Source organism: Ascaphus truei, chromosome 7 (assembly GCF_040206685.1).
Source record: "Ascaphus truei isolate aAscTru1 chromosome 7, aAscTru1.hap1, whole genome shotgun sequence".
Taxonomy (NCBI): Eukaryota; Metazoa; Chordata; class Amphibia; order Anura; family Ascaphidae; genus Ascaphus; species Ascaphus truei.
The window spans coordinates 16,985,433-16,999,946 of record NC_134489.1 but is presented as its reverse complement, the minus strand read 5'-3'; the positions used below and the strand labels follow the sequence as shown (position 1 = coordinate 16,999,946).

General features: G+C 44.7%; 1 protein-coding gene across 1 annotated transcript in view; it reads right to left on the bottom strand.

The window, feature by feature from the left end:
- Window positions 1–12,243, bottom strand: part of C7H3orf70 (chromosome 7 C3orf70 homolog) — a 47,955-nt gene extending 35,712 nt beyond the window's left edge. The window contains exon 1 of the mRNA XM_075607101.1: window positions 11,973–12,243. Coding sequence (XP_075463216.1) covers window positions 11,973–12,156 — 184 coding nt within the window. The 5' untranslated portion in view covers window positions 12,157–12,243. The remainder of the gene's footprint in view (window positions 1–11,972) is intronic.
- Between the last annotated feature and the right edge of the window lie 2,271 nt (window positions 12,244–14,514).

The window sequence follows — 14,514 nt, the reverse complement described above, 5'->3', positions numbered from 1 at the left end:
TAAAGACCTTACAAAGAGGGTGTCGGTATCTCAAAGTTTCCAGCTCTTGAACCCGTCACGGCTTCCTATTGGTCCACAGGAGCTTTGAAACGCCACCATTACGTGATCCCTGCTAGCCGAGTAGCTACTGGGACGCCCTAAGGGAGGTATCTCCGGAAGCAAGGGGTCCCCGGAGCTGAAATAAATGGGGTTCGTCTCCGGAGACCCCCTCCTTCAATCCTACGTAAAAAAAAACCATCCCATCTCCAGCTTGGATTGCCTCTTTAAATACAACTCTGCAAGACAGACAGCCACTGGGGATATGGCCATATAATCCACTGCTTCTAATGTTTTTTTTTTGTTAAGACATGAGGTATCAGTTAAGGCAGCGGTGCGCAAAGTGGGGGGTGCAGGGTTTAACAGAGGCCCCCCGCACGCTTCCCGAATACATTTTAATTAATGCCGGGGAAGCTGCACGGCCTCTGTAAACGTCTACTTACCTTGTTTCAGACGCTCCTGGTCATGCGCCATGGCAACGTGACATCATGACGCTAGGACGTCTGAAACAAGGGGGGCGCGAGGAGAGGGGGACAGACGGCAGGGGGGCGCAGGGAAAAAAAAGATGCGCTCCCCTGAGTTAAGGCAACAATTTGAATCCATGAGGATGGCTCTTCAAGTTCTTTCCCAAACACAGTCTAAGATATGCTCAATTTAATAACCAAAACAAATATTCCTTTTAGATAACCATTAGATCTCTGGGCAAAAACAAGCCATATGTGATCTCTGTTATGTTTTCATAAAGCAACAGAGAATCTGGCATCTTAGGGACATACGCATCAAACATCGGCAACTATGGCCTTGCGCCAAAAGTGCAGTGCATCAATGTGGCTTTGTGAGCTCCAGAGAGCAACATGTAGAGTGGTTACAGGAGGAGTGAAGGGAGAGTCAGCGTGGCTTAGCCAAGTTTAGGTAGCGTTGAGTTCTGCTCCTGAGAGACTGGTGTCACTAGTAAGAAACAAGAAGTTTCGTATGTGTGCTGTCAAGTTTTGCTGTAACGTCTCGGCTCTGTTTTATGGAGAACAATAGCATAATATTGTTACACGTACCCCTTTGCAGGTGATGTAGAACTATCAAAAATCCCTGCAGAATTATTTGTCTGTGCCAGGTTGAATTCTCAATAATAATAATAATAAAATAAAAAAATAAAAAAAGGAGGAGAAGGTGGCAGTGAGCGTACAAATCTATTTCAGCCGAAGAGGTAACTTCTATGGCTTGTGTATACTGATCTGTGTGGTTGATTTAAGTGCTGGTTGTTTGAAGTGTACAGTTAGATCCAGAAGCAGTTTGAACAAGGAAGCGGTTAAACAAGGTATAGTATAGTATATTGGAGTATAGTTTATTGTTAATACTTATAAACTTCATAGTTGCTATAATGAGCTGGATTGAAAATGCCACTCAATGCACATTTTGCCACACGTATGTGCACTTGGAGCAGCTGTTCCAAGGAGCATACCGCTGTGAGAGGTGTGAGCGGGTGGTCTCTTTAGAGTCAGAGATTGCTGATCTGAAGAGGCAACTTGCAATATTGAGGGACATTGGCAATCTTGAAAGGGGTTTAGAGCTCACTGAGCAGGCCCTTGCTTCGACTAGTGGTGCAGATGGTGGAGCAGGTAGGTAGCTGGGTAACAGTTAGAGGGGGAAGCAGATCATTTCTGAGCTGACCCAACCCAATAGATTTGCCATATTGAGTGAAGATATTGGGAGTGTCAGGGCAGAAATGGCAAGGCTGGGGGAGACTGATTCCTCTAGCAGCCAGGGGAATAGTTCCTCCAGCACAGAGGGGACTCAGGATGCTCAGATACCAAGAAAGATTGTGGTGGTAGGGGACTCCATTATTAGGAAGATAGATGGGGCAATCTGTTGCCATGACCGCATGAACCGAACAGTTTGTTGTCTCCCGGGTGCTCGGGGTCGGCACATTACGGATCGGGTAGACAGATTGTTGGGGGGGTGGGGGCTGGGATTGACCCGGCGGTCTTGGTGCATGTTGGCACCAATGACAAAGTTAGAGTAAGATGGAGGGTCCTAAAAAATTATTTCAGGGATCTAGGCCAAAAGCTTAAGGCAAGGACCTCCAAGGTAGTATTTTCTGAAATACTACCAGTGCCATGTGCTACCGCAGGGAGACAGTCAGAGATCAGGGAGGTTAATGCATGGCTAAGAAAGTGGTGTAGGAAGGAGGGGTTTGGGTTTTTAGAGCACTGGGACTCCTTTTCTGAGAGGTGCCATCTATATTCTAGGGACGGATTGCCCCTCAATGAAGAGGGATCTTCTGTGCTAGGGGGGAGAATGTTAAAAAGGTTGGAGGAGAGTTTAAACTAGGATGGAGGTGGGAGGGAAATGAAACAGATAACGAACTAAATACAATAGAAGAGAAAACAAGGGGTTTTGGAGGTAGAATATGGGCAAGTGCGAGTTTGACAAGCAGTGAGACACCAATAGTACAGAGAGATAATAGAAAACTTCTAAAGACTAAACAAAGTTGACGCAGAAAGGAAGGAGCAGATCAGATGAATAGTATAGGCTGAAAAAAACAAATGCATTCTTGTTAATGCAAGAAGCCTGACAGATAAAATGGTGGAGCTTGAATTAATTGCTGCAAGGGAGCAGTATGACATCATAGGCATTACTGAAACATGGTGGGATGAAACTCATGACTGGACAGTTAATTTAGAGGGTTATTCCCTTTTTCTGAAGGATCGAGCAAATAGAAGAGGAGGTGGAGTATGTTTATATGTTAAACTGGATCTAAAGCCTATAATAAGGGAAGATGTTTATGAAGGGAATTATGAAAATGTAGAGACCTTGTGGATAGAAATTAGCAGTGGAGGTAAAAGTATAAAGAAAATGTTTGTAGGGATATGCAATAAACCACCAAATATCTGAGATTGAGGAAGCTAAAATTATTTTTGCAAATGGAGAAGGCATCAAAACTGGGTCATGTTTGCATAATGGGTGATTTTAATTATCCAGACAGACTGGGGCCATGCGATTAACATTACAACAAAAGGAAACTGTTTTTTTGGGGTGCTTAAAGACAATTATATGACCCAAATTATTGAGGAACCAACCAGGAGAGGGGCAATACTGGATTTGGTAATATCAAACAATGTAGAAGTAATAACAAATATTCAAGTCCTGGAACATTTGGGTAACAGTGATCTCATGGTCTCATTTGAAATAAATTATCAAAAAACAGATTACTTGGGTTCAACAAAGACCTTAAACTTTAGAAAAGCAGATTTTAATAAACTGAGGTCTAATCTACAAGTAATACATTGGGATGATGTTTTTGCAGGGAAAAATGTAGAAGATAAATGAGCAGTCTTTAAAACATTGTTAGAAAAGCACACTTATCAGAGTATACCCTTGGGTAATAAGTATAAAAGAATTAAGTCAAAACCAACGTGGCTAAATAAACAGGTAAGGGAGGAAATGGACAAGAAGAGGAAGGCATTTAGATTTTTTAAGTCAGAAGGGACGGATACATTGTATCAGAATTATAAGCAATGTAACAAAAATTGCAAAAGGGCAATCAAATTAGCAAAAATGGATAATGAAAAAAGGATTGCAATAGAAAGTAAGATCAACCCTAAAAATTTATTTAAGTACCTTAATAACAAAAAAAAAAATATAGGACCCTTTCAGTGTGAGATTGGCAGGCAGATTATTGGAGATAAGGAAAAAGCAGAGGTATTAAACAAATTCTTTGCCTCTGTGTTTACCAGGGAAGAATCAATTGCAATAGTAGTGCAGCAGGAGGAAGACACAACCTCCATATTAATTAACAATTGGTTAACTGAGAACATTAAAGTAAATAAGGCACCTGGCCCCGATGGCATACATCCAAGAGCTCTCAATGAGTTAAATTCAGTAATAGCCAAACCATTATATTTAATATTCAAGGAATTCATTCCCACAGGCTCAGTACCACAAGATTGGCGTAAAGCAGATGTGGTGTCTATATTTAAAAAGGGAGCTAGATCACAACCGGGAAATTACAGACGTGTAAGCCTGACTTCATTAGTGGGGAAACTACTTGAAGGTTTAATACAGGATAAAATTCAGGAATACCTAATGGAAAACAAAATCATTAGTAATAGTCAGCATGGATTTATGAAGGATAGATCTTGCCAAACTAACCTTATTTGTTTCTTTGAGGAGGTAAGTAGGAATTTAGACCAGGGTAATGCAGTTGATGTGGTCTACTTAGATTTTGCAAAAGCTTTTGATACAGTTCCACACAAGTGGTTTGTGTACAAAATAATGCAAATTGGACTCAGTAATATTATATGCATCTGGATTGAGAACTGGTTGAAGGATAGACAGAGGTTTGTCATAAATGGAACTTTTTCAGGTTGGGCTAAAGTCATGAGTGGAGTACCTCAGGGATCGGTACTGGGACCCCTGCTTTTTAACTTGTTTATTAATGACCTTGAGGTTGGCATCGAGAGCAAAGTCTCCATCTTTGCTGATACTAAATTGTGTAAGGTAGTAGAATCAGAGCAGGATGTAATTTCTCTCCAGAAGGACTTGGAGAGACTGGAAACGTGGGCAGGTAAATGGCAGATGAGGTTTAATACAGATAAATGTAAGGTTATGCATTTAGGATGCAAGAATAAACTGGCGACTTACACATTAAATGGGGATAAATTGGGGTGTATCCTTGATGGAGAAGGATTTATGAGTGCTTGTAGGCAGCAGGCTTAGCAATAGTGCCCAATGTCATGCAGTAGCTGCAAAGGCAAACAAGATCTTATCTTGCATTAAAACAGGCAATGGATGGAAGGGAAGTAAACATAAATTATGCCCCTTTACAAAGCATTAGTAAGACCACACCTTGAGTATGGAGTACAATTTGGGACACCACTTCTTAGAAAAGACATTATGGAACTAGAGAGAGTGTAAAGAAGAGCCACCAAATTAATAAAGGGGATGGACAATCTAACTTATGAGAAGAGGCAAGCAAAATTAGATTTATTTACATTAGAAAAGAGGCGTCTAAGGGGATATGATAACTATATACAAATATATTTGGGGACAATACAAGGAGCTTTCAAAAGAACTATTTATCCCACGGGCAGTACTAAGGACTCTGGGCCATCCCTTAAGGTTGGAGGAAAGGAGATTTCACCACCAACAAAGGAAAGGGTTCTTTACAGTAAGGGCAGTTAAAATGTGGAATTCATTACCCATGGAGACTGTGATGGCAGATACAATAGATTTGTTCAAAAAAAGGTTGGACATATTTTTAGAAAGGAAAGGTATACAGGGATATACCAAATAAGTATGCATGGGAAGGATGTTGATCCAGGGATTAATCCGATTGCCAATTCTTGGAGTCAGGAAGGAATTTATTTTTCCTGTTATGAGATATCTGGATCACTATACTGTAAGTACGGATATTGGATAAAGTATCTGTCGTCTAAATTTAGCATAGGTTGAACTTGCACGCGTCTTTTTTTCAACGTCATCTACTATGTAACTATGTAACTATGTAATGGGTTATTTGGTCCGAAAACACACCGCATTGTGTAACCGTATAAAGCAGCAATGCTACATTTTTCTTGTTTCTTATTTGTACTGCATGTGTAAAGCTGGGGGCAGGGCCGGCTTTCGGACAAGGCGGCCGCCATGTGCCCCGCGTGCCTCTCTCTGCCTTTCATCCAACCGAAGCGGGGAGTGCGGAGCCCTCAACATTATTGTTACAGCTTTCAGAGTAATAGCCAGCCTGCTGTTTAGAACACAGCATAGGAATAAAGGGGGATCCAGCGCTCCACAGATTTCTAAATAAAGAAATGTATTTGTGCCACACAACGTTTCGACCAACAGGTCTTTCTCAAGTGACTAGGCACTTGAGAAAGACCTGTTGGTCGAAACGTTGTGTGGCACAAATAAATGTCTTTATTTAGACATCCGTGGAGCGCTGGATCCCCCTTTATTCCTAAGTTAACTTTGGATTTTTCATGGCAGGTACTTCCTTGAACCAGCAGCACTGGTAAACTGTATGCTTTTTCTTATCTTATTTGTGGAGTGCAGCCTTAACCCTCTTTACATTGCTATTGTTTAGAACACAGCAACAGATCTGTTTGTGATACTTTGTTGCCAAAGGGCAGAGCTCAAAAAAGTGTGTGTCAGAGCCCGTTTCAAAAGAGGAAGTGGATATGACTTTCTAAATGGTTGCTGTAGCAACCAAAGAATGATCAGTACATTAAAAAAAAGAAAAATGCAGACGTATTATCTAATACTACAGAACGGATTTATTTAAAAAAAAAAAAAAAAAAACACTCATGGGATTTTTCATGTTTTACGTATTAAAAACATGAGAAAAAGGAAATACTGGCAGTGCATCTTCCTAGAAATACCCGTTTTACTGAACTTACATTGTGGAAAAAGAGACGTATATGTCAAATCGAGTTCATCCCATGTGAAAGGTAACTGGCCGGGATACTCCCCCTCTATATCTATATAAACGCACCCCTTGTTTAAACGGGACTTCGAGGCTTTATTGCAATACTTTCAGTGCCCAGGATTTTCATCATGCATTCGCCAAGAAATCTGAATGTTTCCTCATTAACAGACACTTGAATGTCTAAAACATTTCAACCCTAATTATCCTTGACCTTTTAAAGAGCAGAATTTGTTGCCAATATAATTGGAGCCGCAGAGGCTCGCAAGACTTGGTTAGTAAATGGCTTGCCGCGGTAGCGCTTACTGGGAAGAACTGCCAGAGATGTAACAGCAGAGTCAGAAATGCAGAGAGAATAATAGATGCATTAACATTGGCCAATCGTAGCACAATGAGGCACATAGGTACGAACGGCTTATTGCAAGCGAGGTGAATTGTCGCTTTATTGCAGTGAGAGCTCTTACAAAGTCTTTCTCCCAGATATGAAATATATTTCAAGCCTGGGCTTTTAAATATAGGTTGCACAGAAAAAGAACTGGGCCCATTACCGGACAGTCTTGAATTAGAACATGAAAATGATACATAGATGGTTCTTAATTCATGAGTTTTTCAGACCAAACAGGTCCTTTCTTTAAAACTTGCCAAGTCTGCAGAGGCGACACTATATCATGTAAAACCCTTATCAAATCCAAGTAAAAAAATAAAAATACAAAAATACCCTACTTATACACACACCCCCGACCACCCCCGCCCCCCCATCCCCCTGAGGAAGATGCCAGAAATGTATTTTTATGGAATGGATGGACACACACACACACACACACAAAAAGGCGCAGATCAGTGACAACAGTTACACACACATAAATATATACACATATACATACACACACACTTTTCCCCATCATTCTACCTGCAGTGCTGTCTGATTCATTTGATCTTGGTCAGGTGACATTTTTTCCCTATCTTTATGATACATGCACTAGCCAGTTTGTGGCTTGATTTGTGTTTGGAGTGCCTGCTATTACATACAGTCAATAAAATGTATTACAGCCTGCAAGAATAAAAAAAAATTGGAGTAGTAAAAATGTCAATGTCAAATGCAGTTTAAATGTGGCCTTCAAAATCTGGTCTTAAGGAACATCGCACCATGGTATTTGTAGAATATTTATGTTTATAAAAGCACTAGTAGATTATGCAGTTTTGCATAAAGAATTTACAACTACAAAGCATATGTATGTATACATGCATTTATAAAGCACCATTCATGTACATAGCATGTCACAGCAGTAATACATGCGATAATCATAAATACCACATAATACAAATAACACAATGGGAAGAAGTGCTTTCAGACAATAGTGATATTTAGGAAAAGGAGTCCCTGCCCTGAAGAGCTTACAATCTATTTGGTAAGTAGGAACGACGTTCAGAGACAGTAGGAACATGTTCTGGTAAGTGCGTCTGCAAGAGGCCAAGGTTTATGTAAGAGGTGTATAGTATCAGCCGTCAAGCTACTCATATGCTTCGTTAAAGAGGTGTGTTTTAAGACGGGTCTTAAAAGGTGGATAGAGAGGGTGCTAGTCGGGTATTAAGGGGAAGGGCATTCCATAGGTATGGGGCAGTCAGTGAGAAAGGTTTAAGGCGGGAGAGGGCTTTAGACACCGAGGGGTAGAGAGAAGACATCCTTTAGCAGAACGCAAGAGTCGGGATGGTGCATAGCGAGAAATTAGGGCTGAGATGTAAGGAGGGGCAGAAGAGTGTAAAGCTTTAAAAGTGAGGAGGAGAATGGACTGAGATACAGGATTTGATCGGAAGCCAGGAGAGGGATTTCAGCTACGGAGACGCTGAGACAGATTTAGGAAAGCGTGGAGCGATTCTGGTAGCAGCGTTAAGGATAGATTGTAGGGGAGACAGGTGAGAGGCAGGAAGGCCGGACAGCAGGAGGTTACAGTAATCAAGACGGGAGAGAATGAGGGCCTGAGTCAGAGTTTTAGCAGTCACGGAACAGAGGAAAGGGCGTATCTTAGTTATATTAAGTAGGAAAAAAACAATAGGTTTTAGCTACCTTTTTAATGTGAGGAGAATGTGAGACAGGAGTCGAGTTTGACCAATAGGCAGCGTGCTAGTGCTACTGGGTGTATGATACTGTTGGGTAATAATAATAATAATAATAATAATAATAGCATGTTCTTGTATAGCGCTGCTAGTTTTACGTAGCGCATTACAGAGATATTTTGCAGGCACAGTTCCCTGCCCCATGGAGCTTACAATCTATTTTTGGTGCCAGAGGCACAGGGAGATAAAGTGACTTGCCCAAGGCAACAAGGAGCCGACACCGGGAATTGAACAAGGTTGCCCTGCTTCAAACTCAGTGCCAGTCAGTGTCTTTACTCACGGAGCCGCTCCTTCAGGAGGAAGTAGGGGCCAGGTTTGGGAGGAAATAGGAGGAGCTCCGTTTTTTGGCCATGTTAAGTGTAAGTTGGCGTAGGGCCACGGTGTAAGGTCAGGGGGTGAGAAATAAATGTGTGTCATCAGCACTGAACATCTGGCGCCTGTGGCACAGAGATTTAGAAAGTAACGAATTCTACGAATACATATCCTTGTTTTTACCAATGACATGTTGTTGTTGTTTTATTCTAACACTAATATTTTTGGGAAATTCAATGCAGGAAGGATTACATTAAAAAGAAAAACGTTATTAGAGGGCAAGGAACAACCATACACTAAAGAATTTAAATGTAAACATACCACACTGCCTGTACTGTACTCCAGTCTGGAGCAACAGTTTAGACCAGTGTTTTGCAACCAGTGTTCCTAGGAGCCCTTGGGTTCCCTGGGCGTCCCTGTCATTTTAAAATGGTACGAAATACAGAAGAATTTACAATGCATCTGATCTCAGACGCGCTATTAGAGAGGGTTGGGGTTCCTTACAATGCATCTGATCTCAGACGCGCTATTAGAGAGGGTTGGGGTTCCTTACAATGCATCTGATCTCAGACGCGCTATTAGAGAGGGTTGGGGTTCCTTACAATGCATCTGATCTCAGACGCACTATTAGAGAGGGTTGGGGTTCATTACAATGCATCTGATCTCAGACGCACTATTCGAGAGGGTTGGGGTTTATTACAATGCATCTGATCTCAGACGCACTATTCGAGAGGGTTGGGGTTTATTACAATGCATCTGATCTCAGACGCGCTATTAGAGAGGGTTGGGGTTCCTTACAATGCATCTGATCTCGGACGCGCTATTAGAGAGGGCTGGGGTTCCTTACAATGCATCTGATCTCAGACGCACTATTAGAGAGGGTTGGGGTTTATTACAATGCATCTTATCTCAGACGCACTATTCGAGAGGGTTGGGGTTTATTACAATGCATCTGATCTCAGACGCGCTATTAGAGAGGGTTGGGGTTCCTTACAATGCATCTGATCTCAGACACACTATTGGAGAGGGTTGGGGTTCCTTACAATGCATCTGATCTCAGCAGGTTACATAGTACTGTAGTTGAGGTTGAAAAAAAAAATACATATGTCCATCAAATTTAACCTATGCTAAATTTCAATGACAGATACTTAGTCTATTTAAAAAAATATATACATATATATTTTTTTTTTCCATACAGCTGCAGTATGTTCATTAGCAAACCAAGACATCCTAACGAGAAGCTTTCAAAGGCAGCTGAAGGAAAGATACTCTGAGAATCTAATAGGACACATTCGTCACAGTGACGGATTGGACGGCAGTCCTGAATTTTCCTGGCATCCTAGTCCTGCGTTTCACCCCCCACTGCTTTCAAGGAAAATCCCTCCATCTCTAAAAGGGGGAAAAGATGTTAGTCAGCTCTAACAAAGCTCCTTCACTGACCGCGTCACAGTAACTCCCGCCTCCATGTGCCTCCAGTACAAGTATTGTGACCGGGCCTGTTGGCTACAGTTTTATTCTTCTGTCATTATATATGGCAGGGGTGTTCAGCTCCAGTCCTCAAGCCCCCACCCCTGCAACAGGTAAGGTTTTCAGGATATCCCTGCTTCAGCATTGAGACATCTATTTGTCCCTGCTTCATCATAAGTGGCTCAATCAGTCCCTACTTCAGCACAGGTGGCTCAGTCTGATTAAGCCACCAATGCTGAAGCTGGAATATATTCCTAAAAACCTGACCTGTTGGGGGGACTTGAGTACCCCTGATATATGGTACGTTTTACCTTGTTGTGCTGTAACCTACTTCTTCTCGTCTGTTTTGATGCCACAAACAGATTAGTAGCTTTTACTCCGATAAGTGATTTATAGCGGCTGCTCTGGGAACGGCATACAGACGTCAGCAGGTCACTGCGCAGCCATCTGAACAGCGGGAGCGGCTGCTCTGGGAATGGCATAGAGACGTCCTCAGGTCACTGCGCAGCCACCTGAACAGCGGGAGCGGCTGCTCTGGGAACGGCATACAGACGTCCGCAGGTCACTGCGCAGCCATCTGAACAGCGGGAGCGGCTGCTCTGGGAATGGCATAGAGACGTCCTCAGGTCACTGCGCAGCCACCTGAACAGCGGGAGCGGCTGCTCTGGGAATGGCATAGAGACGTCCTCAGGTCACTGCGCAGCCACCTGAACAGCGGGAGCGGCTGCTCTGGGAATGGCATAGAGACGTCCGTAGGTCACTGCGCAGCCACCTGAACAGCGGGAGCGGCTGCTCTGGGAATGGCATAGAGACGTCCGTAGGTCACTGCGCAGCCATCTGAACAGCGGGAGCGGCTGCTCTGGGAATGGCATAGAGACGTCCGTAGGTCATTGCGCAGCCATCTGAACATCGGGAGCGGGCGATCACCACAGCGGCCGGACAGCCAATGATACCAGGACAGAGCTTTCTTTAGTACCGATTGTGGGTCAGCACACACACACACACACACACACACACACACACACACACCATTGTTAACCAACTAACATTTAGAGGTGTGAACGTTTGCTGGTTCACGTCAGCACTTACATTTATGATATTAGTGTCTAACGTCACAACATTATTCTTGAAACCAGTGTGCTTTTGATTATGGTCGTCAGTCTTTGGCCAAATGTTAGGTTTTTCTGGGCAAGATTAGGGCGGATGTGAAGCGACTCTGTAGCAAGACCAAGTTGTTTAACCCTTTAGGTCCGTGGTTTTCAAACCTCTCCTTGGTTAAAGCCACATTCTAAATAACCACATAACGCTATCTGTACGCAATCTACACTCACTTATATTTACTAATCCCTGTGTCATTCCTCAAATCTGGAAAAGCTGGCGTCCCCAGAGTAGAGATTTATAATTATTTCTTTTTTATTAAAACGGTGCCTTATGGCTTAGCACTGTTTAGTAAATATGGCCCTGAATGTCTTTCCCATAGGTGACTTTTATGCCTTCTAGTCTTGAATCACCTAATTCCCCAATTTGACTGACTGGCACATCTGACCGTTGCACTAAGCTGCTTCTATGAAAGGTACTATAGCCTGTGAAGGTGATAAATACATATATATATAATAATATAGGGACTTACAGTGGCACCAGCCCAGGTGGCAGCACCAGTGGAGTCTGAAGCACTTGCCGTGGCTGTGGGTGGCACAGATGGAGAGCCCATCACAGGGCTTGAAATCAGGCCTCCCCGCGCAGCTTCTGGCCAGCGCCTGCGCCTCGTCCACCTTGTCACTCTTCAGGCACTTCTGGGCAGCTGTGGCAGTCATCTCTGCCCGGTGCCCCAATTCACAGGAGATGCGCCGGTTCCTACGTGGGAGGAGGGGGCCCGGAGCTGGAGTTTAGAGGGAAGCAGTAGTGAAACAAGGTTGTGAAGTGAAGGGACAATGAGAAGAACCAAAAATCAGTGGGATATGACACCATAATGTCATTGTGTAACAGTGTCACGCAGGGCGACTCTGGATGCTCCTTAAACAACAATATTGAAAGACACAAAGGTGTCGTTCAAAACGTTGTGCATGATATCTCTCTATCATGCTGAGCACATTACGAAGAATTAAAGGTGTTGACGCCATGCCTTGGCGGGAGAGGGACCGAAGCATCCTTACAGTCTCATATGAAGGGGTATAGACACCTCTCCTTCCCACAAGCAGTGAGAATGGACCAGATACCACCCCCGGCCCTCTCCCAACACTAACTGGCCCTATAAAATATGCTGTGAAACCGCTTCCCTGTGCTGGCAGAGACTTTAGTCTTGATAAAATTAATGGGGGGGGTGGGGCTCTTCTACAGCATGGGGAGGACATCTTCACAGGACATTCAATAGAGGCCAATTATTCTCTGGTAAGGAGTACAGTAAATAAATAGCAGGCATCCCTGAGTGACTATACCAGAGCAGAACATGAGAAAGGGGCAGGGAGTAAATGTTAGGGTTCAGCCCCCTCCCCTAATCCAGGAACACAGCCCCCCCTATTGAAAATAGCTTCTCCATGTCAGGAAAGACTTTGCACCCCATTCATCTGAACTGAGCAATGAGCTTTCGTTGACATAAAGCAGTATCTTCAAGGCATATTGAGTAGGGGTCGGAAAAAGATACCACTCTCTTAATTTCTTTCCTAAATTCAGACAGTGACAATTCCCTAGTCCGGACACACACACACACACACACACACACACACACACGTAACACCCACACCCACACCCACACCCACACCCACGCTCGCTCCAGTAACACACACACACAGTTCCTCTCCCTCCAGTGTCACACACACACACACACACAGTTCCTCTCCCTCCAGTGTCACACACACAGTTCCTTTCCCTCCAGTGTCACACACACACACACACACACACACACACACACACACACACACACACACACACACACACACACACACACACACACACACACAGTGCCCCTCCCTCCAGTGTCACACCCCCCCTCCAGCATCACATACGCCCGCGCACTCACCCTCCAGCGTCACATACGCCCGCGCACTCACCCTCCAGCGTCACATACGCCCGCGCACTCACCCTCCAGCGTCACACACATACTCCCTCGTGTCACACATACACACGAACACACTCCCTCCCGTGTCACACGAAAACACTCCTTCCCGTGTCTCACACACACACACACCCTCCCGTGTCACACACACACCCTCCCGTGTCACACACACACCCTCCCGTGTCACACACACACACACACCCTCCCGTGTCACACACACACACACACCCTCCCGTGTCACACACACACACCCTCCCGTGTCACACACACACCCTCCCGTGTCACACACAAGCCCTCCCGTGTCACACACACACACCCTCCCGTGTCACACACACACACACCCTCCCGTGTCACACACACACACCCTCCCGTGTCACACACAACACCCTCCCGTGTCACACACACACACTCCCTCCAGTGTCACACACACACCCACCCTCCAGTGTCACACACACACACACCCTCCAGTGTCACACACACACACACCCTCCAGTGTCACACACACACACCCTCCAGTGTCACACACACACACACACCCTCCAGTGTCACACACACACACACCCTCCAGTGTCACACACACCCTCCAGTGTCACACACACACACACACACACACACACACACCCTCCCGTGTCACACACACCCTCCCGTGTCACACACACACTCCCGTGTCACACACACCCTCCCTCCAGTGTCACACACACACACCCTCCCTCCAGTGTCACACACACACCCTCCAGTGTCACACACACACCCTCCCTCCAGTGTCACACACACACACCCTCCCTCCAGTGTCACACACACACACCCTCCCTCCAGTGTCACACACACACACACCCTCCCTCCAGTGTCACACACACACACCCTCCCTCCAGTGTCACACACACACACCCTCCCTCCAGTGTCACACACACACACCCTCCCGTGTCACACACACAAACCCTCCCTCCAGTGTCACACACACAAACCCTCCCTCCAGTGTCACACACACACCCTCCCTCCAGTGTCACACACACCCTCCAGTGTCACACACACACACCCTCCCTCCAGTGTCACACACACACACCCTCCCTCCAGTGTCACACACACACACACCCCTCCCGTGTCACACACACACCCTCCC